General features: G+C 40.2%; 1 protein-coding gene across 5 annotated transcripts in view; it reads left to right on the top strand.

Annotated features, from left to right (window-relative positions):
• Positions 1-524: 524 nt before the first annotated feature.
• Positions 525-26,994, top strand: part of pde10a (phosphodiesterase 10A) — a 66,754-nt gene continuing 40,284 nt past the window's right edge. Inside the window, exons 1-2 of one of the 5 annotated variants that reach the window (XM_026189934.2) lie at positions 712-1,517; positions 1,672-1,796. In XM_026189934.2, coding sequence (XP_026045719.1) covers positions 1,724-1,796 — 73 coding nt within the window. In that variant the 5' untranslated portion in view covers positions 712-1,517; positions 1,672-1,723. Of the gene's footprint in view, positions 1,797-18,784; positions 19,271-26,994 lie in introns of those variants that run through there. The other 4 variants (XM_026189935.2, XM_026189937.2, XM_026189932.2 and 1 more) reach the window with 4 other exon arrangements.

The following is a 26,994-nucleotide window of genomic DNA, read 5'->3' as shown; positions in this document are numbered from 1 at the left end:
AAAGCAGGGAGCATTGACGCAAGCATGTCTTGACGTCAGTAGCTGCAGTGAGTGAGGAATGGGAGGGGGGGGGGGAGAGAGAGAGAGAGAGAGAGAGAGAGCGAGCGAGGGAGATGCGTCTTTGCTTTCAGAAAATACCACGAAATGCCAGCGTCACTGGCACGAATGCAACTGTAGCAACAAACCTATGTTTGATTTCCAAACTACTCGCTTTGACATCAGAGTATGCACATTTTGTAGAAACGATATGCGCGCGGCGCTTGAAATCTAAACCAGATGTAGTAAATGGAATAAGATCCTCTGACCCGGGAGTGCTCATAAATAAATCAACTATGAGAGAATGAAGGGCGAGCGGGAGGGAGAGTATTTGCTCAACTGGTGTCAGGCACACCTCTGTGACTCTCCAAAAAAGCAAAATGAATGTGTAGCAGTCACTGATAATCTGATACTGTCTGTGCAGTTCTATCCAGCTGGATATCTCCTCAAAATCTCCAAGCACGCACAGTCCTTTGTCGCTGTAGCAAAAGAAGGGCGCTGATTTCACTATTCTCTGGCATTCCTAGGCGAGTCGAGCGGAGAGGGAAAAACTACCATCAAGCAATTTGTAAAAGCCAGACCAGTGGCGTCATTGGCTGCTGCTGTATATACTGTGCGTAATACCACGATTCTTCTGCCTCATTTATTCACAGCTCATTCTCAAGTTGCTCTGTGGCTCCCGAACACTGAAGTCAAACCAAACCTATTCGTTCAAGACTGGTCTTCACAACATCATGCGTGTTTGTTCGATTTATGTTAGTCTCGCACACGGATTAGGAGGTTTTGTGCGAGACGTATTACAGACAAAAACATTGTTCTCCACTCGTCGCTGGACTGATGGTATTGTGAAAAAGAAGGTACTGTACTCCCCCTACACTACTTCTGTAAAACACTGTCTCCAATTTTACGCTGGAAAGGAATCCTCCCCTCCTTAACAGATGTTGCCGGAGAGTGTTTTCTACTCGCAACATAGTGTGTAGCGCAGATGTTGCCAGAGGAACGTATGCTTCGGTGTACTTTATCGGGCAGAGCACGTCCAGCTAATCTCCGTTTACATTGGCCTTTACTCTTGAAGATACCCAAGAGTTCCCGTTGTGTCGGCTGTGCGTCATCGATGCCTGATTAGACTTGTAGTCTGACGTCGCCGAGCACCATTCAAGCAAAATACCTCACACAATGTTGAAAGTCTAAAATGATTTTTTAACGCATCCGGGATGACGAAAACCACTTTTTTTCTTTCTTATATAGAGGTGGATCAACAAGTTGCCTCCAGTGCGTAATTTCCATCTGAGCAGGTCTGAAGCGTAATCCGCGACACACGTGATCGACAAATCACTCCAGCTGCAAATATTTCTCATTTGTCAAGAGAAATAAACCCCGGACGGACGTGGAGACGCATCTTGTGTGATTACGGCGGGAATCAAGAGCTGACGGGCCTCTTGTTTCGCTGAGTCTCCAGATGCTCGACTGGCCGCCACATGGTAACTTTGCGCACACAGCACGCTGCAAAGGGCACATATAGAGAAGGAATCTGAATGAACGGGACTGAGATTTATTCGCATTTCTCTTATCGCCACCCCCAGACTGTTGTATGTGTATTATACCCTGCCGGTTGAAGGTGTCTCACGTTGTCAGCAGATATCAATTCGGCGGTGGATATATCAATCACCCGAACAGTGAGCAGCAAATGTCGAAGAAACGGAAAAGTCCTGATGACCAGGACTTTGAGGACTATCCGCCTGCAGGAACCAGCGACCAAGGTAGGAGTGATGGTCACAAATGAGTGTGAAAGTTGAACTGTTGTCAGAGTGCAGCTATGTGAGCTCCTCAGGGATTCGTTGGTGTATTTCTTTACATTCAGATATTCAAACGGATCATTACAAATAGTTTATTGTAGGCAAAAAAGGCATCGAGACCTGCTGATACTCTGAGGACGCACAGCTGCTGTAGCTGCCGTGCTAGCGCTATAGAGGCTGTGCAGTGGGATGGCCATGATGCCATGCACTTAAATCAGTATCTTTATCCCTAAAAACAATGTGTGTGTCCACAGATTACTTTTTATAATCTCTTATCAATCCCCGGTGGGTTTTTGTGAGATATTAGGTTTTGCAGGAGGGACTTTAATTCTTAGGAAAATATAGGAAATGCCAACTTTGGTATCAGAGTCTGTGTGAACTCTGACTGGCTGGTGGCTTGGAAATAACCACTCAAGCAAAGAAAGAGCAGTTGCTTAAGAAAATGGATTATACGCCGGTAAACTATAATGCTGAGCCGATTTATTTCAGATCATGTCTAAATCTTCTATCAGTGTGGTGTAGATGCAGAGTCCTTGTGTGCTAATGGGCCTGGCCATATACCCTGGGAAAACGAGAGTAAGCTGCTGTTAAATATTGTGGATCCAAATGAGATGACGTATTTTGTTTGATACTCAGAGGGGACATTTCCACTGATAAATCCAAAAGAATACAAAAAACAGAGAAGTTTCAGCTCTTTTTTCGTTATCTCCATTATTAGCATCAGTATTATTTTTCCCTTTTTAGTTGTTCTGATTCACCTTGTGGTCTGTTTTAAGTGTCTTTGAGTAATTTTGCACTTCTTTATAGTAATTTAATTTAATAAATTTTCAATATTTTGACTTAACGTCATAATAATGTTCCTGGGCATGTACCCAGAATGCCTCTACTGTTCAACTTAAGCCATGAACTTTGGAGAATGTTGAGCTAATCGATAATCAGGGCAGGACATTGACCAGATTTTCCCTTTTCCCACATGTAGCATGAGATAGTTCACTTCAAACACATTATCACTACTGGAAATACTCCCTTTGGTTTAGGCGTGGAAGCTGCATAAAAAGGGCATGCACAAGGCAGGAAACACAGTGTGAATTCACCAGACAGTGACCTCTGCTTTATACACATTACCTCTGCTTTCCATCACACTGACATTTTTTTTAGGAAGCTGGTTGGCTGAAGGTGAATTAAGGTCTGATCTAACATTCCTATTCTTACTTATGCCTCCATCAGGTAATACCTAAAAAATTCAGGGCTGCAGTGCATGTGTGAAAACACCATCATTCTCACTTTCTTCAGGTTGCCTGACATTGATCGACCCAAACAAACAACTTTCATTTCAAAGCTGGTTAGCAACTGTGTCTGGTAATTCTGGTAAATGCTCCTTCTCTATAAGTGGTTACTTGTATGGCTGAGATCCACGCTGGTTATAAGCCATATACAATTAATCCATACCTAGCAGATACCTGGCCGACTTAATGGTCTATCAATAATGTTAAAAGCCAACTACTTTTTGACCACGCCTTTGGCTCCTCCCAGCCCCAGAGTCTTAACCCACTTTGTAAACATGTGGTCCGTGACGACTGTCAAACAAAAACCAGTTCTAAGTAAAATCAGTCCCATTGTTATGGTTTGCTTTCCTCAAAGTGTCTATGATATCGTGCGACTGCTGTCAGTCTGACATTACTGCCTGGGAAGTAAACCCAGAGTTTGCATATTAATGATTTACATGGCCAAATAGAGCTGAAATCTATTGTGTCCCCAGTTATTTAAAAACACTGGTTTCCGTTCATCGTTCAGTTCAATATTCAAGCATCCCCCCCTATCAAAAGGTGGCTTTTAAAGTGTCTCAATCCTCAGCGTGGCTGCTATTATGCTGGCAAAAACATAAAAAGAAGTTGTGAGTTCAAGGCCAAGAACACCATCACCTTCAAGCTGATAGTCGTGCCTGCTTGCATGAATAGGGCTGTAGGAATGAAAATATTTTGCTCAAGGACTAGATTTGTGTGGTGTTTCCTTTGCATACTACTTGTCAAGTTAAAAATTATTAACCATATAAGCATTAAGCTGTTTTTGTCACATACACAAACATGAATTCCTCTCTGTGGTTTACCTTTTAAATCACATTTATTGTACGCCTGAAACATATTGAGTTTTGCGCCACGTAACGCCTTTGAAATACAACCCTTAAAAGTATCAGTTAAAAAAACAACACATATTTATTTATGTACGGCCATGCTTGTGTTGCATCTCAGTTTTTCAAATGCGCTGAAAGAAAAACCACAACTTGAAATTTCATCAAGACACCTTGGCGCAAAACAGCATACAGTGCACAGTTTTCATGAGTAATATTTCTCAGAAAGTAGTTACAATAAAAAAAAAATTAAAAGCAGTGAAGTCTGTGAATTATTACAAGAGCGATATTGTCTCTTAAAAGTAACAAAAGACTGGGCACAACAATAAAAATGCATTTACATCCACTGCAGTAGGGTATGATGAGTAAACCAATGCTTCTTGGCATCCACATACAAATGTACTGCAGGACTTAGCATAAATGCAAGCAGATCACATCTTCAGATTTCAGGCTTGGCTCTGAATCTCGTTGGTCCCGTGCCCAAATGAGAATTTCCCTTGGCTAATACGGAAGGAGACCCTGGCGCTTCCTTCCCCAACTGTGCCTGGCATCTGTCACTACTTAGGGGGTGGACACACAGTGAACCCCACCCACTCAAGATCTCGCCATTCTGGATGCTTTGAGGCAGGTTTGGTACACTATGATACACAAATGCAGACACACTGTTTAAGCAAATCTAGATTTTAAAACAAATGCACGCAGTACTTCAGCACAAAAAAAGTTTTGGTTTGCTCAAACTAAATGGTTGCTATTACAATAAGCAGACAACAGAACCACATAACTAGCACTGGTCAGTGTGTGCTGCTCCTGTCGGTGCTCCATTCACTGTCGCCTCTGAGTGCTCAAGCTTGTGTTTTCTCATGGAGATCGTTTTTGTTCACTCTCCGAGCCACAGTGGGCCAAGAGAGGAGGTGTAGAAACAGGGGTACTGAAATTCATATCAGGACCACAAAGCATTTTTTTGTCTTGCCTCTTGGTGTACAGCCTAGACCTGTCAACTGCCCTCTGCAGCCCCCCCACCCAACCACCAACAACCACCGTCGCAACTGGTTAAAAGCCTTTATCTGTACAAAACAACAGCTCTTACAGTTACAGGGTGATGCCAGTAAAACCTTTGCTAAAAAGTTAATGAATGTGTTGCTTTGATCCTGTGATTTCTTTTTCCTACCATGCTTTGATTAAGTCAAAATAAGAAAAAAAAAGGCAAATGAGGAAACAGAAAAAAAAAAAGAAAGAAAGAAAGGATATGAGATAATCTATATCCTTTCTTTCCACTGGATATCTAATTTCATACACCATTACTGGGAGCAGTGGAATATAAACACAACATTTTCATATTAAGATGTAAAGTGTCAAACAGTTGTCCATTTGAAAATCTAGCACACACAAAATAGTCTCGGTCTTTTTCATTCATGTATCTTACCAACAAACGGAGACTGACTCAGTATTCAATCATTTTTTTTAATTTTGTTTTCCTTGAATCCTAATGGTAACGTCACACTAGGGAAAACAGTGGCTGGAGACTATGGCACAACCAAAATTAGTGCAACAGTGTGTAATGAACTTGGAATCTGGTTACTTCCCAGATAGGAACCAGGTTTGCAACCACTTGCAGTCAGTCTGCTATCAGTTTGCAATCAAATGGGGTCAAGTTGGCAATTACATGTATTCTGTTTTAATAATTCGGGGATTAAGTGTGATAAATCTGTAGAAATCTGTTGCTTAAACACATTCACAGACATTTCCTTTTAATTACTAGCATTCAGAGTCCAGTGAAAACAGAAAAGCAACGAGACTTGCTCGTACTCCGTAAAATTAAACACCATATAAATTAGATGCCAGTTATTTGCAAACCTTCTCCAATATGTCTGAGAGTGAATACTATCTGTTCAAATGTGTGTGTGATTGTTTGGAGAGAGGCTATCTCCCATAAAGTGACCTGTGCAATCACCTCGCAATCACAGGTTTGTTGCACATTTTGGCCAAATTTTTTTTTTTCTAATATCAGTCAATTTGTTATAAATAAGAACATTATATACACTAGTAAAGGTCCACATGTTTGGCCTGTTCATGCTGATGGGCATTAAATTAATATGACATGATTCTTTTATAAAATGCTATATGCATGGGACATTTTAGCCCATTGCTAGATGGTTTCCAGGTAAAATGATGAAGTTATGATTTATTATGTATGATTCAGCTTTTGTTGATATAAATGAGATGTTATATCCATGAAATAAAAACCATTTAAATTTTTCATTAGCTGTTACAAATTTTAGCCACATTTTAGCCCATTGCTAGGTGGTTGGCAGGTAAACCGATGGCATAAAGTATCATGAATGATTATGGTTTTATGATTTTAAATTAAATAAAATAAAATAAAAATGAAACAATGTTTTTATAAGGTATTACAAGAGTCATTTTAGCTTGTTGCCAGGTCGTTGCTAGGCAATGTGACAACGTCTGATATAGATAAGAACCTTCAGGTACATAAGATGTACCCTTGAGCCAAGTTTGGATGACCGTCAAAGAAACAAACAAATACATAGATATTTGTGTGCTATAGTGAGATGATGAACACAAGATGTTTCTCCCAAGTTTAAGCAACCCACATCACGAACTTCATTCCAATCGTTTTTTCTTTAAGCAGACTTTTTTCATGGAAGTTTACATGTTAGATGAGAGGATAATATTTTAAATGTGTCATTGGCAATTAAAGAAAGTGCTTGCCATATATAATCTATGATGTAGCAATGATGTTGCTGCCACTTCAATAACAATATGTCATGAAGAACAAAATGGCCTCCAGTCACAGCAGTAAAAAGACCCTGATCTTATGAAACAAGTGCAGACGAGGCCACTTAGAATCTCAGTCTTTTTCTCCCTTTCTTTTGTTAATTTAGCATGCTAAGTGAGTAGCTTGATAGATTTGTTTGTTTGAGGTTTGTGGATTAGATGTAAGGATGGTTGTGTGTCTCTACCTTGGCTTTGTGCTAGCGATGCTGTTTGTGCTGTAAGACAGGAAGTGCAGCCGAGGTTCCTATTTGTGTTCTTCTCTTAAGATAAAGTTGTGCAGCAGCTCACAGCTTCACTCTGATGACTCCACTGCAGACAGTTTGGAACAAGAACAGCTAGTGTAAGAACACCTCCTGGTGGTGTAAATGTGTATTGCAGCTCGCAACGGCAAACATTTACACAAGAAAATAATCCTAACTGTCTTAAGTGCTTTACATTGCAACTTTGTAATGAAAGTTGTTTGGGTTTTTTGTTTTTGGGTTGTTGTTTTTTTGCAGTTATGTGCTTTGCTCTCTCTTTAATTTAATAATTGTTGCTTGCTTTTATCGGTGTCCTCTGATAAGCGAACACTAGGTGGGGCTAATGTATAAAGATAAGATGCATGGAGATGAATGACACAAATCCACCACGGAGAAGACAAAACAAATTCTGGTTTTAAAAAAATGTTGTTGTATGGTTATTTTTGTTTCTGCTGCTGTTTGCAAACTTGGCAATGAATACCAAAAAAATCCTGAAAATAGCAGATTTCTTTTGAAAGGAATTTTCCGAATCACAGTTTATGTGGACTGGCAGAAGGGGAAAAAATTAGTCTTATTGAGTGAAATCACTGCTGTAACATTACACCCAGGTTAAAAGTCAAAGCAAATAATTTCAAACAAAGAAGAATTGAAAATAATATTTGAAACTCCTGACGTCTTGCAAGTACTAGTAAGATAATATTTAGTGAATAAGTGACAAGCGTTGTGTGTGTGTGTGTGTGTGTGTGTGTGTGTGTGTGTGTGTGTGTGTGTGTGTGTGTGTGTGTGTGTGTGTGTGTGTGTGTGTGTGTGTGTGTGTGTGTGTGTGTGTGTGTGTATAAGCATGTTTAGTTCATGAATGAATGTGTTATCAGTAAACAGGCAGACTTGATGTCTGGCTGCTTGGCCGTCTTGGCCTGTTCTGATGTCTGCTGTGCAGCGAGATCTCCAGCCCCCTACGTCAGCACCCATATTTCTCACCTATGATTCATAGTGACTTTGTTTGGGTTGTGATGAGGAACGCAGGCAGCCAGCTACTGCTCATTCACCCCCACCCACCTACCCAGTCACTACTGAAATTCTTCCATTTCTTTTATTTTTTAATGTGTTTTCTTTGCTTTTTGTTGTTGTTCTTGTTGTCTGAGACATCGAATTAATTTATATCAAGTAAACAAAACCAGCCACACTTCACCGACTCTGTTTCATTAAAATCATAGTATTTTTACATCATATTTTGTAAATGCTTCTTGTTAGGTTTAACATAATTTCTCCTTGGTGTGTCTGCGTGTAATGCTTACACAAAGAGCAGACGGCGCCTCACTGTACACACACCGTATACTGTCGCAAGAACACACACTGACAGGCTGTAAGTAATGATCTGTGTGTGTGTGTGTGTGTGTGTGTGTGTGTGTGTGTGTGTGTGTGTGTGTGTGTGTGTGTGTGTGCGTGCGTGCGTGTGTGTTTTAAAAGGGCCTCCTTTTGGTCAGGTCATTGTTACGATGTCAGGATGTTAGTGTATGTGTGTTCAAGTAGAGTGGTAGCATTGTATAACACTAAGGGATAGAGTTTGCCTTTTGTAATGCCAGTAGTAACTTATATGTGTTTGTGTTTGTGTGTGAGTGTGAGGTACAGAGCAGAGTGGTGCTATGATGGCGGGCTGATGAGGTCATGGCTAATGTCTCCTGCTTGCGTCATTGCCTATAGGATGTGGCTTTTTGCCAGCAGAGCTGCAGCTGCTGTTCTGGTTGCTGTAACAGTGCAAGGGGGGAAAATGAATTATGTTTTCTCCCTCATATTGAACATTTATGATTAAAAAGACAATTGTGTGCCAGTTTATTAAGCTGAAACAATAAATTGAATATTTTTAACTAACTGGGCAATAATCGCAGGTGTGTGTTTTCCATAGCTTGCATAGGATCCCATCTGTCCGCCTGTGCACATCCGAAGACCCACATTTGACCTGTTTTGCCCGCAGTATTGCAAGATTGCACAGTGAAGCATTTTGCATGGAAAATGAGCGCTGTTTGTTTTTATTTTTTCCCCCTTCCTCCCTCCTCCTCCACAGACTCCTGACCACATGCTCATCATCGTAGTTATCCTCCAGAATTATGGTTGTGATAATCTAGGTCAGAAGTGGCGCAACAACAGAAACACTGCCCGCTAATCTAAATAAGCAGGATTTGCATGAGTGAGATATGCATGAATGAATGAGTGTGTGTCTGTGGCACTGTCACAGATGAGGGTGCTGATAGGGTGGAAGGAAAGGTGTGTGTCCATTTTTGAAAAACAGCTTGTAAAACACTTCTATATGGTATTTAATGGCATCATAATAGCATATTTTGCTTCACTGCTGTCTCAGCAATTCATCCTTTTTAATTCTGGAGCAGCTATCAAGCTGTATACTGCATATATAAATATGAGCTGAGTGCTGAACAGCCTTGAACAGCAAAGACAAACGCATTATGAGAAAATATAAAATCTTCTTCTGTCAGCATTTCTATTTCATCTATTGCCTGAATCCAAAGGAAAATCTTTTACTGTGAGCTACACTTTGTAGTGAAAAAAAATACACCCCTGCTGGGTAGCTACTCTGAATGTCATTGAACGGTGCAGGATATGTGTGTGTGATACACATAAATTTCATTTTATAGCGCGGATGCGTGCACATGTGTGTGTCGAACACTGAAGCAGGCATAATTTGTGCCAGCTCTGTGACGTAGAGGACATGAGGCCCAGGCGAGTGCTGTGAGTGGCAGTAACAGCATCTCCTGCTTGAGCCTGCCCCGTCTCTGACTTCATTGGCTCCAGCTCTGACGCAAATACCCCCCTCAGCCCCCACCCCTCCTTCAACCCACCACCCCTGCACACTTCTTTCATCACGTTTTTTTCACCCATTTAATTTTTTTTTCTTTTTTTGATTTATGTGCCTTCTGCAGTTCTCTCCACTGCAGCGCTCGACATCACATATCTGCTCCACCTGCCCAATTCCGAGCGCCTCGAACGTGCAATCTGTTTTTCCCTGACGAACTGGTGCAAGCCTTATCAATATTTATTTTTTGGGCAAATTGTCTTATATTAACCTTTTCTTTTTTTTACAAATTTAATTATGCAGTGCGAGGCCTGGATCACAGTGTGCTACTGAGAGCATAGGAGGTGTTATACGGTCACATTAAATTTGTCAGCATGAGGCACGGCAGCAGAAACAAGCTTCCACTGTTAGAGTCTGCTATAAGACTGTTGAAATGTCCAGTGGAACATGTTCATTATGTATTCACATCATTACATTTTATCCATCAAGTACTCTTTAAATAAACAAAAGACTGGAGAAAGATTCAACATACTCGCTGCATTTTTGCAAGTCTTTTGTTCATTTGACAAAAAAAAAATGTCTGAATTACGGTTCCTTCTGCAAATGAACACATAAAGTTAAAACAAATAATAATTTTAGCAAATTAAATCAAGAGTCAAAAGTTCTAAAATTGTAAAGGGAGAAGAGATGGTGGAAAAAGTGGCACACTGCACTCATCTCTTTAATGTGTCAATTATTAAGACATCGCAAGTTTGGTCTTAAGAATTTCTTTACTGAAGTAAAAAGAAATGAGCAGAGCAGTAATGCTGCGTGGCCAGTTACAGCAAATTTGTACATTTCAGAGGTCTGCCCCACATCGTCTGTGACGTTCTGAATTTAGGCAGAGGAATTCTGGCACTGCTCTGAATTTAGAAATACTTCATTTTGCAGTCTGAGTACACTCTGCTGCTCGGACTGCTGCCTTACAAACCAGCATCTCTAATGTCTCAATGCTTTTTTTAACTGTCTACACTGGTTGTATCGATGCACGAGAATACTCATCAGCTTCCAGGGGAGCCTAACCTCTGGCCTACATGTAGATAAGGAAATCATATAAACTAAAACAATGCTCTTTTTTTCTTTTCTTGGTATTTTGTTTGTGTCTTCCAGCACTGACTATTGATTCTCTTGGATGTGATAAGAATGTACTCTCTGGTTTCCACATGGCAAAATGTGGGGGAAAAAACTCTGCACAGTTTAGCTAAAATTGTATAAAAAGAGAAAACATGGCAAATGGTTAAATATTTGCCTCAGTTGTCTCTTCTAAATATTTTTCACAGTGTTCCGATTTTTGCTTTGACCTGCTTGCTAAAAAGGATTCACAGAACTTTGTGTGTAATTGCAAACTACTGCTGACATTTTAGGTGCACTCATGTTATGTTAACCTCTGTGGTGGTTTAGATTTGACTGCATTCCCAGTCTGTATAAACCCTCGTTGATTGTCTAACTGCTTATCTTTTCTACTGCATTCCCGGATCTTGGCATTTATTTCAGTGATTGCAATGTTATGCTAATAACAACATTGTAATGTTAATAACAATAACTAAAGCTACAAAGCTGCAGGGATGCCAGGAGTGACAGTCAGATCACATGGTGTGTTGATCCAATGATCTGATTTATAAACATAAATCTTTTAGGCTGGGTATGCGGGCTTGTGATCAGCTGCTTTGGTCTATAAATTTGATTTAGTAAAACTGGGTTCAAGAAAAAAGAAAGAAAAAATGATTTTACTACTGATGTATTGCAACTGTTGTTGTCTGCAAGAGCTGGAGTGATTGGGTATTGACCAGATAACTGTTAAATTTGAGAAGTCACAATATGCAAATGAGTGTCTGCATACAAAAAATTGATTTTATCCATTGAATGAGTTGAAGAAAAAGCAGATGACTAAGAAAATCGGACAAGAGAATTCCTCACAAAGGAGATTGGTTACGACAATTCAGACAGGAAAGTTCACCGTGCTGCAGGTGACACTTAGATGTCAGCGTATTTGGAAGAAAGGGCCTCACTGAAACACTATGGCACGCCCACACTGAAATGGAGTTTTCAGTTAATCAATTCAGTTGCATAGTTTTATTATTCTTTAAATTTAAAACACCTTTGGCATGTAGAGAGTAACCAAAATAGAATGCAACTTAATGCTTTAAAGGAAAGAACGGGACTGTATTTAATCAGCACCACACAAAATGAAGACTGGAGCATCGTCCTTCTTAGCTTCCTGTGGACATATATTTAAAAACAGTGATTCCATAAAAGGCATCTTTCACCACTTCTTCCTCTTTGCTGCTGACAAGACAGTACTTTTCCTCTTTGGGAGGGACTTGCAAGGAGCTTAAGAGCCAAGTTTTATAAGTGGACACTTGTGAACACAACATGTAATTACTGCTGTCCTTTCTACACATTCTTCCACTAATACAACGACGCTGACAGAGAAATCTGCCTGCCTTTAATGGTTCCAGTGCAATTTCCTGTCAATATGATCTCCACATGGGCAGGATCCTTCCAACACACAGATGAGATATCACATGCAGGCAGCCTGTACTTGCTGTATTCACTTTCTGCTCTAATCTTTAAAGAGTCCTTACTAATTCTAAATGCCCAAGTCCGATCCATGTGGCAGTTTTCACAGAACTCATACGTGCTTGCAACTAGATGGGCAAATTATGACAGTGTTGGTATGGGAACCCGCTGCTTAGTATGTTTTCCAGGATTTGAATGTATTCAGCAGCACTGATGTTTGTCCATCAGTGTTTTTTTTTTGTTTTTTTAAATCAGATAAAAAGGTTAAACTTTTGTCAGACAGTAGTTAGTGGGTCACCACCACAGGTAGCCCAGCATGCTTGATGTGGCAAATTTTTTTTTAATTACACAAAATGCAACCACAATGGGATTTATGTCCCCCGGTGAACTGATGATCTTGTACTTGTTACACAAATGTGTAAACCACTGCACTGTGAAGCCACTCACCTGTGACCGGCCAGTAGATCAGCACAGTGCAAAAGTCTGTTCCTTCCCTACACATCACCACCCTTGTGGATGTGGATAGATATATATACTATTTTCACTAGTTTCACACTTGATATACATGTAGTCAGGCTAAGTGAGGAATAATTAACCAACATGTAATGCTTTGAAAAGCGTTCCCACTACTATACCCATTCCTCTTTGTACTCTCTATTGTGGATCGTGGTTGCCATTTTTCTTGGGGAAAAGAAAAAGTGACAATGGACTGATTTCTGACAAGCTACAAGCTAAACAATGTGCATCTAAACAATAACAAACACTTTTCATTTTTTATTATTTAGTGGACGCTATTGTAGGAGATAAAGGCCTTTATTGTTAATCTAAATTTATAGTGCTGTAACCATACTGGTAATTTTATATACTGAATGTGGTCTAGTGGTGTTTTTCTACTGCTGTTATTTTACCATAAAGTTGAACAAGAATTTGTTAAGGTTTTTAGTGTATTGTAGCGTATTTTCTTCATATGCACAGAATCCTTTTACTTTCTTTAAAGGCAAAAACATAACTAAGATCACAAGCAACACAAACTTGTATTTGCACACACGCTGACATTAACTACGCCTATGAGAGTCTCAGAAAAACTGAAGGAGAGGTTAGAATAAGAGGGAACAATGAGATTAATGGCCTCGATGTCCTAATGATGCCTTAGGAAAAGAAAAAAACAGAACCGAGTTTCAGAACATTGAGCGATAAACAAAGATGTCATCTTTTCTCTTGGGACAGTGAGGATGTCTGAGCGAGCAACAAACCTTTCCTCTGGGTACGTGTAATATACTGCTATCTGACAGCAGTTATTCATAAATGGCAATGATTAAGACGACAGAGGGCGGGTAATGATGTGCTGTGATTTGTATTTTCATTAACCTAAATTATGCACATCTCACACTTGTCCTAATGGATCACCGTGCCATGATGTCCACTGACGTCACATTTGAGATGAGCCGCATTGCAGTCGCATGCAAATTTGTGCATGCCAGGCTTTGTGTAAACGTGGAGCTTTTATTTCTGTTATTGCATTTTCCAGCAAATAAGAGCAAACAGAGGCAGTTATATGCTCTTTGGTTGTTGAACTAGTTGCAAGCCAAGCTGTGAAGATGTGCATAACTCCCTCAGCCCCCCCAGGGACCCTGTATTTTCATGGGCCTGGCTCTGACGTCAATGCTCCGGCTGTCCTGTGGATTGTCAGAACAGACTATTCAGTCGGGGGGAGGGGACTGGAAGTCTCTGTGGTGTGTGCCTGCCGCATGTGATGATGATGATGATGATGATGATGATGGTGTGTGTGTGTGTGTGTGTGTTTGCTCATGTTTGCATGCGATCTGTAAATGTTTCACTTAAATCTCGTGTGTGTGTGTGTGTGTGTGTGTGTGTGTGTGTGTGTGTGTGTGTGTGTGTGTGTGTGTGTGTGTGTGTGTGTGTGTGTGTGTGTGTGCAGTGGGGAAAAGCTTGTACAGGGCCTTGAATTAGAAATGTGCTTTAAGTGGATGAGGTCTGTAATGTGGGTGTAGGGGTGTAAGGTTGTGTGTGAACGAGAACACACACGCACACACGTCTGAAGATGTGCAGCTCTTATGCTGGGAGACAGGCCGAAGTCATCAAGAGGATGTTTGCTAAAAACAGCCGAGAGGGGAGAACAGTTGAGCATGGCTGTGGGCCACTCACTCACCCTTCAGTCAGCTGTTGATTCCCCCCCACCCCAGGATGACAATAGTAAAGCCAGTCTTATCTTATGCGTGTGACACACAAGTCTCATATTAGGACAGATCAGATTTCAACCTCTTTCATCATCACCTTTCAGATTTCCTCTTTTTTTGTTTTTTTGTTTTTTTTTTTGTTTTACACACATGTTATCCATTCACACGAGCTTTTGGGATTTGGTGGTTGCAGGACAGGAGATGTTGACAGTGAGAAAAATGTGCACTCACTGTTCAGAATGATAGACATCAGGAAAGAGAGAAAGCTCACTGACATTTTGTGTGTTCATCTGTGTTCTTCACCACAACAAAAAAACAAACAAGAAAAAAAAACTTGATCAGTCTCTCCTACCTCCTTAATTTTCTTTCTTTCTTTCTCTTTTTTTTTTTTACATGCTCTCCAGACTAACACTATGTTGTAACTCAACTACATCGCTTCAATTTCAGGTACATTAGTTCTTGTTTCCACCAATTTCAACTGACTTTACATGACTATCTATTGAATGGAAATAAATAGACACCAACTATTTGGCAGGTGCAAAAATAGTGACTAAATGCTGACTAATATTTCAGAAATTACAATTTTGCATAGATAATATCTTGTTAATATGACAGTATATGACTACACCGGTAGAAGAAAGAAAATAATTTAAACATGCAATGTTATACTTATAATCACTAAATTGCAGTTTATATAAAATAAAATTCAAAAACAAATTAAATGTTTTAGTTAAAGGTATAAAATCATAATGTGTACTTTATGCTTCTTTTAATATTCCTCTAATAAATAATAAGGTAAATAGTACATTTTTAATTGTAATACCTATATAGTATTACTTAAGCACTAATACAGGATTTTTAAACATGGTGTTGCTAAGAGTAAAGGATATTAATAAATGAATTCCTCCATTACACAGACGTTATCAGGAATTATGTATTAAAATGTGTTAACACCAACGTAGAAGCTGTACAGGTACACGCGATGCTACAATATTACTGTAGTTGTAGATTAATGGGTGTACTTTTCTAGTTTTTACTTAACCACGACAAATCTGAGGTGGCACAACCAACCATGTGTCCCTAATGAAATACAGATTACCTTAAATACTTAAAGCAGTAAAAAGAAACATCTGATAGCTCAAGATTTTTTCCCCCCAGATCTTTCTGTGTCTTTTGGGTCTTTCTCAAACTTTGAGAATTCTAACAGTTTTTAATCATATGCAAAAAAAAATACATCTTTCTTTAAGACAACTCACCTTTGAGCTCCTGCCTTTAGCTATTTTTAAAGGCTGTGGTTTAGGTGTATTTCATCCTGAGAGAACTAATCTTAATCCAGGTAAAATATCCGTTTGCTTCGACAGGTCAAGCTGGTCGGTTACTTCCTGTTATGCAATAGTTCATCACATGTGAAAACAGTTTCTCCGCCACTTTGGAGAGCTGCGGATCAGAAGGGTTCACTGCTGGGTCACAGACGGACCTGCTGCATCCTTTGTGATTTACTGCGAGTAAATCTGTAACCATCACACAAAAGCTCATAAACCCTCCAGTCATGAACTTCACAGCGAACATTTTCAAGTATCTGTTTAATACCTACATTTCTATGTAAGCTTCTTTAAGGCCATAGAGGATGTGCAGAGTTAGCCCTAAAGGAGCTTAAAAAGCTCTTTTAGCTTCCTCTGGTTTGATTTTGTTCATTTGTTTGTTTGCTTGTAACATCCGACACATTTTTGAACATTTCCAGAAAACTTTGATAATAAAAACTCTAAATACAAAAGATTATGCATGGAAACGTGTTCTGTGTGGTCTTCCCTGAGTGAAACAGTATTTTAAATATATTCATGTATTATTAAATAAGAATTTAGCAATGTGTTGAATGTTAATTGTTTCCCTTCATTTTTGTGGATTTTCTAAAATTCCTTAAATAATAATGTTGGATTTGGATTTTTTTAAATGAAAAAAATATTTTTTTTCTGCAAAAAGAATTAAAGGCACCGTCAGTTTTCTCATTTTTTCCACATTTGAGGATTTTTGTCATCAGAAGGAGTGTATCGGAATGAACTCATTATGTTATACGTGACCTCTGAATGGACCAGCTGCTTGAGAGTGTAGGAATGCTTGTGATTGATAGAGCAGGTGACGTAACCTGCCACAGCTTGCAAGCTCTCTTTCTCTTTCTCTCTCTCGCTTGATATGATCAGTATGTGACGCTGTGGCCATGAGGGAGTCTGGCACACTTTATGCTGGATCATGTTGCCGAGTCAAAGCTGTTTAGGTGCTCCGAGTGCTGATAGCACAAGCACACATATGCAAAGGTTATAGAGATAAGAGGCTCACTTCATTTGGGAATTGCTCTGGTAACTTCACCGCAACTATTCACACAGGGAGAAAGACAGATTAGCTATTTAAGCATTATTAATAAACATATAAGCTGTTAAGTGTTGGAATGTTCTGTGCATTTAATATGAATCAGTATATTTGTGGATAGTGTAGTTTATTGATTTAGATTACAGGATCGTTTTGCTTTAACGCAATCCTAAAATTGAGGTTTTGAAGCCATATTTGCTACAAGGATATTGCTAGAGGACATATAAAGAAGGCAAGAAGTGCAAATTAACACGAACAATTGGTGTCCTTAAAGATATCAGAGAAAATAATACATGAAATTCTCTGACTCGATTTTAACACTTGATTTTGATTTAAATGTTCTACTGTTGTAAGTTTGCCAGCATGAACTGAGACAATTATAACCTTTAACACTGAAAGGCAAAAATATTTTTCACAGTTCTTATGATGTGTTTGTGTATTAAACTTCCATTGCTCTTTTTTTCCCTCTCTCTCTCTCTCTCTCTCTCTCTCTCTCTCGTCATCAGATGAGATGAAAAACGTTCATCTGGTTAAACTGAATTTGAGGTTAATTTGATTACTTTTAATCCTGTTATTTGGTTTTGGTCATTATAGTTACAAGATTATATCTCTACTAAAAGGCTGTAGTGAGCAGGTCTAAATATTTCTGTGTGACTGCAGATGTGCGATCTTTGCAGATATTTGCAGTTGGGCCTTTCCGAAAGGAATGTACTACATTGATTTATTTTACTGTTCCAGTTGAAGGCAATATTTACAATTATAATTTATGTAAATGTACAACAGAGATAGACTGGAGAAATAAATCGGTTGAATACAAGCCTTTATTAAATGCAAGACTGTGCGGATATTTGAAGTCAGGAGCCAAAGTATGAACAGTGATCCACACAAAAACTGAAAGAACCTTGTGTAAAACCTTAAAGTGAGATACGGCATGAATTAGACCTTGGAGCGATCAATGTTTAGACTGCACTTCTCTCTCATTCAGGCAAAAAACGATTTGATTTGTGTGCAACTTTTCATTAAGTTGAATAAAAGTCTTGACTGATGCACCAGGAGGAAAGAATGTCCTGAAATGATTTTTTTAGTTTTTAAAATAAACACACTGTCTGCTTTTTACTCATTCAGGCTGATCTGAACTAAGGCGATTTCTGGACAAAGCCATTCATAAATTTGGTTTGGTAACACCCAAAGTAATTTCCTTGTTTTCTCCTTCTACTTCCTTGTTTTTAACACTCATGGCTAATTAGTTCACAGTCCTAAAGACTAAGGGCTGGAAGGGATTCATTGCCTTGCTAAAGGGCACGTTGGCAAGACACTTCAGACTGCGTAAATCCGAGTGCTTTAAAAACCATGCTACATCTTTTCATTCACAGTATTCTAAAGTAAACCCTCTGTTGCTTTGTCCTGCCTGCTGTAATTTCGAGGTTGTCACTGTCTCCTCCTTGACCACTGAATAGTGGATCAGGAAACAGCAGCGTGTCCCTGGAGAGCGCGGGGCATATGGTTCGGCCCCTTTTACGCAGCCAAATTCAGGAAAAAGAACAGCAGTGCCTCCCAAATGTGTCAAATGGGTACAAAAATACCGGAAACAGCTTTATTGACCCTTCAAAATACTACTTTGTAGAGATTTCCTGGATGAATAGTCTTCGGAAGTATTGATGCTCGCTTATTCTTCGTGAATATGCCGCAGACTTGTATTAAAATCTTGAACATTATACATAAAGATATTTTTTCTCCCTAGGCAAATCCTGTAGTCGTCGCTTGCCGTTTTATTTTGAAAATCAAACAGGAAAACTGTGTATGAATTGACAGCATCGCGCCACCGTCTCTCCCCGTGTGTGTGTGTGTGTGTGTGTGTGTGTGTGTGTGTGTGTGTGTGTGTGTGTGTGTGTGTGTGTGTGTGTGTGTGTGTGTGTGCCTACTCCCATTTCTCTGTGTCTATGCGTCGACGTCTCTGCTCCCTTCAGTCTGCTGCTGCAGCACATCCACAGCGGAGCCACCACGCTGAGGAGGCGGATCGACTGTAGCTACACCTTGGCCAGCGGTGCTGGGTCATAGCGCCGGTGGAGGAGCGTGGAGGGGGTGGCACCACACTGCTCTCCTTGCCCTTCCTAAATCGCGCACAATCTCAAGCATTGAAGGCATCATCACATCAAGGCGTCCTGGAATAGTTTCGGGGTTTGGGGAATTTTTTTTTTTTTTTTCGCTCAGACGCACCAAGTTGCAGCTGCAGAGGCGCACTTTTCCCCGTGGCTCCTCTCTCCTTTTGGGCTCACAATCCGACATGGAAGATGGTCCGACTTCCACAAGCTGTTTCAGAAGGTTAACGGACTGTTTCCTGGGTGCAAGTAGGTATTTTTCCTAATGAAATTTCCAGTGCGTAAAGTAATTTTTACGCAAAAGTAAAACCGCTTTGACCTGACCAAACTGTGCAGTAGACGGCCAAAAAAAGAAAGAAAACACGGGCTAGTTTTGGCATCTATTATTTGTTCTGGTGCTGCAGGCGTAGGCTGTGTGATTTGCCCATTTGTCTTCCTAACTTTATGAATGGCAGATGAATTAGATGGGTGGGGACTCCGCTGGAGGGTCAAGCAGAACCAAACTTGGAAAATATCACTTCTGTCTCTGCAGGGACTTTAAATAAAGATTAAGCTGGTCTGTAGAGGGGACAGTCAGCAGTTGTCCGGTAAGACATGGCATCGAAAAAAGCGAAGTCTACAGCATGAGATGAAGCGAAAAAAGAAAGTGCGAGTAGGGCACTAAAATGTGGTTTCGGAATAAATATTTTGCAAATTAATTATAAAAATATAAAAACGATTGCTGTTTAAGTTATCGCACGCATGTAGTTAGCATTTATGTAGTCATCGATGGTTTTATACCAGTGCTGTGGTAAATCATTTTCCCATTCTAACATTTATTATCGTTTTCTTTTCACTTGTTTTGAATTTGTTTTAAGTGCGGTGTGATGGTAAACACCAGAGTCAGGTATGCTCACAATTTCATATTACTGTCACTGAAAAAGATGGCAGGATTAGCAAAACAAGGTGTAAGATCAGTGAATGGATTCGTTTAGTTTTGTTTGCTTTTCTGTCACTACAGTTTTCATCCCCTATATTTGTTTCTCAGGGCTGAGTTTACATCCTTTGTGCATGCTGTTTTTCAGTCTCTCTCTGCTTATCTTTTAAATTCTACAGTGGGAACTTCTTGTCATTTGTTTCTCTGCTGATTGGGGTTTACACTGTTTGTGTGACCCATGGATAACTTCAGTTTATGCGCCTTCAGGGACCTTCAGTGAAGACCTGTAATAAGAAGTTCGCAGTTTGAAGCCAGGTTGATGCTTGAAGTGTAGACACAGCAGTGAGCATCTGTGGAATGCATTGAGGTACAGTATGTAGGTATCTTGCCCTCATACTCGAGAATTTCAGATTTAACAAAGCTTCTGCCCTTTTTGGATTTACAAAACAACAGCATATGAGGGTGGCTGCGGGTGTCAGAGTATCTTAAAGTAATATCTGCTATAGAGCTTGACTGCTCTAATGTGTACTGTATATTATAATTTAATAAACAAGTCATTCTCATAGAAAACAAAACATGAGAAAAAGTTATCAGCCAACCAGTTCTGTGTCCGGCTTAGACGCCCATGTGGGTATATAACTCATTTCTTCAAATACCGTCGATTAATCTGGGTTTAATCCGGGATTAACTTGATGTTCCGTTTATGTTCTCCCTGCATGTTTTCCTTTCCACTGATGCAGACACATATAATTTCCCAGCTTGTGTTTCTACCACTGTTTACATGAAGCGCTTTCTACAAATATTAAGCATGTGATAGATCATTTTAAATGGCTCCTGCACATTGTATGTTTTTCTGCGTGGAAGAAAAAGTGTTCTTTTGTTCTCTAGAAGCCAATGGTATGTTTGTCCACCTATCATTTGTCATTACTGATATGGTACCTGTTGCTGGACCATCCAGCAAAACCAGTCCGTCCTGAAGGGATAGACTCAGTTTGTCAAGACAACACGTTGACTTGTTCACTGCCCTTTGACTCCTATAGTTGTTTGTAAGCTGACTTGGAGGAAATCTGCTATAGTGTGCGCAGATGTGTGTTTCTTTGGCTGCAGATAGCTGTGGTCAGTGCATCAAGGTCAAACTGGGCTAGCACTAATATGATCTCTCAGGCATTTTTTTAAACCCAATTGGCTGTTGACAAATTGCTTAACTTAGTGAAGAAGGACACATTGTCAGGCAGGAAGTGTTCACACCAGACATTTCCTATTCCACCACATGCCTACTCTCTCACGGTGAGGACTTCTCCCAGCAAAGTTGCTAAATCTATAAATGCATGTAGTGCTTGGTATGACTGGAATATGAACATAGCATTTAAATTTGAATGACTAAATAATTCCAGACTTGGATCGAGCACATGCCAAATAGTTTCTCTTTGTGATTTGTCTCCACTGTTGATTTAAACTCTCTGGAAATTCAAGCCAAAGAAAATTAGCTTGTTATGGCGTTTGAACCCTTTTTTTATAACGCGATTTGTGCAGGACTGGATCGGTGCCAGGGCACAGTGCACCGCTTGAGCAGTGAAACAGATGACATTCTCCTCAAGGCGTCCATTGACCCCTTGTCATCTTGTCATGGGTTGGTATCTGAGAGGATGGGAAAAGGCCACATGCGTGTAGATTTCTTTACAGCTTGTCTTTGTGTCAAGGCTCATAAAAGAGCACAGCGCTGGAGAAGATGCAAGAATCTGTGGTTCTCATTACCGGGTCCCCACTGGCCCCTCTGTAGAACGGCTGCAGAGTTCAGCATCGACCAGATGTGGAGTGGGGAACATGACCCTTGATTACTGATGTGGCTCTCTGAGGGGGAGTTTTGGGGATTGGGGAGGGCATTGCTAAATCAAACCACTACTTCAGGCAAGATGGTGGGACTAAGAAAGCAACTCCAGCTCATTATGAAACTGTGACGCTGCCTCTTGTTCACATTTAGTTATTATTTTAAAAAAAAGTGAATACACCAGAAAGGTTTTAGTTTCAAACTTGAATGTGAAGGCTGCTCAGCTGCGTTTCTGTAACAGTGGTTTGAGGGCTTGCCTGTTATCACTCTGCTAGGCTGTAGATCAAGGGCCCCACGCCTTATCTGCATCTTAATTTGCCATTTATCGCCCCTTTTTTGTCTAATGATCTGGACCATGGTAATGGAAAAAGTGCAAATCACATTTCCATGGAAATCTCCCTCTCTGTCTCTCAGTCGCTTGCATGCTTGTGCAGCCGTTGGGGGCGTGTCTGTGGAGTTGATGGAGCAGCAGTTAAAGTCCACCGTGAAACAGCATTTTCTTTATGTGACACCTTTTCTCTGAATGGTGTATTGATTTAACTTCACTAGTCACCTCACCCTTGGCTGCGGTGAAATTTGCGTGCGTCCACCTGCATAAGTACACACACACACACACACATACCCAGATTCGGCAGCTCAGGCTCAATGAATAAATGAGGTGAACAGTGGGAGATGAGTCAAAGTGTTTTCATTCTCAGTGTTCGCTCTTTTTACTTGCTCACTGAATGTCAGTGTTAGATGCTGTGCTCCAGCCCTCCCATAGATAAGATAAGAACCACATGCTCTTCGTACCTCCTGGCAAGGGAGTCCCAGGCGGACCTGCTGACGCACGCACCCAGCAGCCCCCACCCCCCATCCCCTCTTTCCTGCCTCAGCCTCATGTCAGGAAAGTGAAAAGTACTACCTTGGCAGCTTGCCCTTGACTCTCTGCCAGAAGGAGTGCACTTGAAGAGAAGTGGTCTTTTCCCTTTTTCTCTCATGTGCGTTTTTCATCTATGTGTTGGGAAGGAGGAGCATCTTGCTCACTAAACATCAGCATTGGCTCCGCTGCTCAACATCATCTGACCGGGAGTGCTGAAGGCACACAGTTCAGGCTCTGTCACACCCAGAGCTTGCTGCTTAATCGTGGGGAAATGAAGATGAGTGATAAGACAGAGTGCAGCTGAATGTTGTTTTTAACAGCTCTGCAAATGATCCTCTGTTCTTTATATGTCAGTTTCTTTATTAAGTTTTTAAAAAAAGCAGCGTCTCACAAGATTTGTTTTTAAATCAATCATTCCTATATTTTGCACTTTTCAAAATATATATCCTCATATTTGCATAAAATACAAATAAACCTCAATTCAGTTTTGTTTATATAGTGCCACTTTATATTGAAGGTAAAGATCCTACAATAATAGAAATAAAACCCCAACAACCAGATGACCCCGTGTGAGCAAAACACTTGGTGATAGCGAAAAGGAAAAACTCCCTTTTAACAGGAAGAAACCCCCTACAAACACACACTTTTTCCTGATAAAAGGACAGTCAACCATGGGTAATAACCAGTTGAGGGTGAGGAAAGGGAGACAGGATGTAAGGCACACTGTGGAAGAGAGCCAGTAATAATAACAGTAATAACAGAGAGTGAAAAGAGGTGATAATATTAATCCAGAAGAAACAATTTCACCCAAAAGTAACCACCTTCCTTTGTATAAAATACAGATCAACCCAAATAATAATCAAGAAGAAATAAAAGTAAACATGAGTGATGTCTTAACTGAAAAGCTTTGTTAGATAGATAGATTGACTCATCCTTACCCTCACACCTCAAATTAGCTCTCCTGTTTATGGAAACTTTTTGGAAAAGAAATGAATGAAATGTCAAAAAAAAATTAAGATAACCTGTTAATGGTCATTTCATTTTATCATTATAATGATTTTATTTGACAGATTAAAAGTTTCGAACCCAAACGCATATTTTAACACATTTTAACCCACAGTAAAAATCATGTACATCGTAGCAAATATTTTTATAGATTCTGAAAAATTGTCATTTTCAGATCCAGTTTAATACAATTGAGCAACTCTGATCATTAATGTATTTTTTTAAAGGTACCATATAATGATATTGTGCTATGAGCATTTTATAAACATCAAGGTGTACTGCCGGCATTCCTTCAGTCACCGATAACAAGCTCGCTTCTCAGCTTTACAAGCAGTAAGAATTCTTCTTAATATGAAGAAAATAATTAACAACTACACGTGCTGTCTGAGCTTCACTAACTTGGTGAAAGCCAAGAGACTTTGCCGAAAGAACAAAACATTTAAAAAAATCATTTTATAGACTTTTCAGAGAACAGTCATTGGTTAGTTTCCTGCTGCCTCTTATAGTTGGAGTTAGGGCTGGGCCATATCATACCCTTCACGGTAATACCGGTATAATTTTGGGCAACGATAGAAAAATGAAATATCGCGATAGGATATGGGTAAAACGCACATGCGCAGTGCCTTTGTTTTCATACGCACACGTCGGAAAAAGCATGGCGGCGAAAGCAAATCGTTGAATGAAACGGATGAACCAGAATTGGTTTGTAAAAATGCTGCAACTTCAGTGGTGTGGAACTGGTTTAGCTTTCGTCCGTCAGACACACACCAAAGCACTATTTTTAGTAGAGCATGCTAGCGGGCCGTCGTTATTACCGTGTTTTTTGGAAAATACGGGACACTTAAAATCAATCCTTTGATTTTTCTGAAAATCGACAACGCCCCTTATAATCCAATGGGCCTTATGTATGTATTCTGGTTGTGTTTACTGACCTCGAAACGACTTTATGTGGTACACGGCGCTCGAAAAGGTGGTTAGCACTGTTGCCACACAGCAAGAAGGTCCTGAGTTCAATTCCACCATCAGGCCGGGGTCTTTCTGTGTGGAGTTTGCATGTTCTCCCCGTGTTTGCGTGGGTTCTCTCCGGGTACTCTGGCTTCCTCCCACCGTCCAAAGACATGCAGCTTGTGGGGATAGGTTGATTGGATAATCCAAATTGCCACTAGGTGTCAATGTGCGAGTGAATGTGAGTGCGAATGGTTGTCTGTCCCTGTGTTGGCCCTGCGACAGACTGGTGACCTGTCCAGGGTGTACCCCACCTCTCGCCCCATTACAGCTGGGATAGGCTCCAGCGCCCTCCGCGACCCTGAAAAGGATAAGCGGAAGCAAATGGATGGATGGATGGTTCGTGTTTAAGTACAACTTTGCTAAGCTACGAACCCGGACTGCTTGATGGATTGTCGGAGCATTACAGCTATCGTAGTCAGGAGCCTGGCGGAGCGATACGTACTGTGCTTCAACATAATATTACCGTATTGTGTGTATAACCTCTTTTTAAGTTTTGTGGATATTATGCTGAGGATATGTCGGCCAATTTCCCCTGGAAATGCCTTTTGGTTAAACTGTCAGCAAGGAATTTGCATTTGCACTGTTAAATTTTTATATAACTTTAATTCACATAAAACACCTGCTTGTTTAAGTGGAAATGTATTGATGGGGTTTTTTTTTTGCACTAATATAGTTGTGGAGTTGTAAAGTATTTTGTCTAGTGTAAGTTATATCGTCAGTTATATCGTTATCGCAAATTTTCAAATGTATATCGTGATAAATATTTTTGGTCATATCGCCCTGCTCTAGTTGGAGTGTTTGTGTTGATTTGGGTAAATTCATTTTAATTCTTATTCTCCAACAGAAAAATTATGGTTATGGTTTCTTCCACTTAACATCAGTTAGACCACACCCACATCACCAGGGTGCTGTACCAATGTGTGGGCATGGCTCCGGGCAGCAAAAATAGATAAATAAAAATTAAAATCTTTATAATGATAATAATTCAGCTAAAAATATTGGTGTCACTGATCGACCAACCAGGAATCTGCTGATTTCCAGCACACACCAGACCGGTTACTGGTTGGTTGGCCTTGTGTATATCTGATTACACATTGTTCAAGAAAATTATTGCATTGTATGTATTACACGTTACTTGTTACATTTCTTAAAAGTATTGCAGTATATTTTTAAAGTACTTGCCAGAGAAAGTAATTTGTTACACTACTCAATACGTTCTTGTTACGCCGGAAGATGACTTGAAATGCATTCTTACAACAACCAGTTAACAGTATAAACCAATCCTAATAAGGACAGACAGATGATCTTTCTTGAAGTTTTTAGGTGTCAACACAATGCCAACAACACAATAGATGAAAACCAGCACAAAGAGAATTCAAAAGAATCGCTACATTGATTCTACAGTAGAAACACGAACAGGTGAACGGAGGTTTCGGCCCTGACTGCTCATCACTGCTTTTGTTACCTATTGAACATGGTAAATGGCCTGTATTTGTATAGCGCTTTACTAGTCCCTAAGGACCCCAAAACGCTTTACACAACCAGTCATCCACCCATTCACACACACATTCACGCACTGGTGATGGTAAGCTACATTGTAGCCAGAGCCACCCTGGGGCGCACTGACAGAGGCGACAGAGGAGAAGATCAGGATCTGGCTGCTGGGCTGGGGTGCTCGACAGCCATAACAAAATCACTTTGGGTTCTAGCTTTTTGCTAACATCCTACCTGTGCAGATGTTTGCAAAGAGGCAAAGTTGGGTGAGCGGCGTAGTACAGTTGTTTCGGTCTTGGATGTAGTTTCCGCTTTACTAACGTGCTCTTCGCCTTGTGTACATTAATTAAAAGTAACGTCCATATCGCCACTCCTCAAAAGCTGTATTGCTGTACTGCTGCAACATTTTCCTCCTTCTGCACTCAAAATGAAAATAGCTCACTGTAGCACAAATGTGCAGGAAGAGAAAACCACATTTGTTTGGTGTTTTTTTCTTTCTATCCGCCAAGTGTGCAGATAACTGAAGACTCTTAGTAAAAACATAATTGTAACTGTAATGGAATTAGTGTAAATACAGTGTAGTACAGTAACATCTTACATTACTGTATTGTTGAAAATGTAATGCAGTTACAGTAACATGTTACTTCCACCCAACACTGCTGATTATGAGCTGGTGCTTTTCATGCGTGCGCAACACATGCACAGTCCATTTGAGTCGTCGCACGCACACTCACAGTCGCACACTAACATGTCATTAGCTTGTGACAGCTCTAGCTTGTGAGCTATGAGATCATAGCTCTATGAGCTGTGAGTAAATACATGAAGTTCATCAAGGTAAACCACCAAAAAATTAAATGACA

The sequence above is a fragment of the Astatotilapia calliptera genome, chromosome 13 (assembly GCF_964374335.1).
Source record: "Astatotilapia calliptera chromosome 13, fAstCal68.1, whole genome shotgun sequence".
Taxonomy (NCBI): Eukaryota; Metazoa; Chordata; class Actinopteri; order Cichliformes; family Cichlidae; genus Astatotilapia; species Astatotilapia calliptera.
The sequence above is the reverse complement of the archived record's forward strand: the minus strand, read 5'-3'. Positions and strand labels throughout refer to the sequence as shown.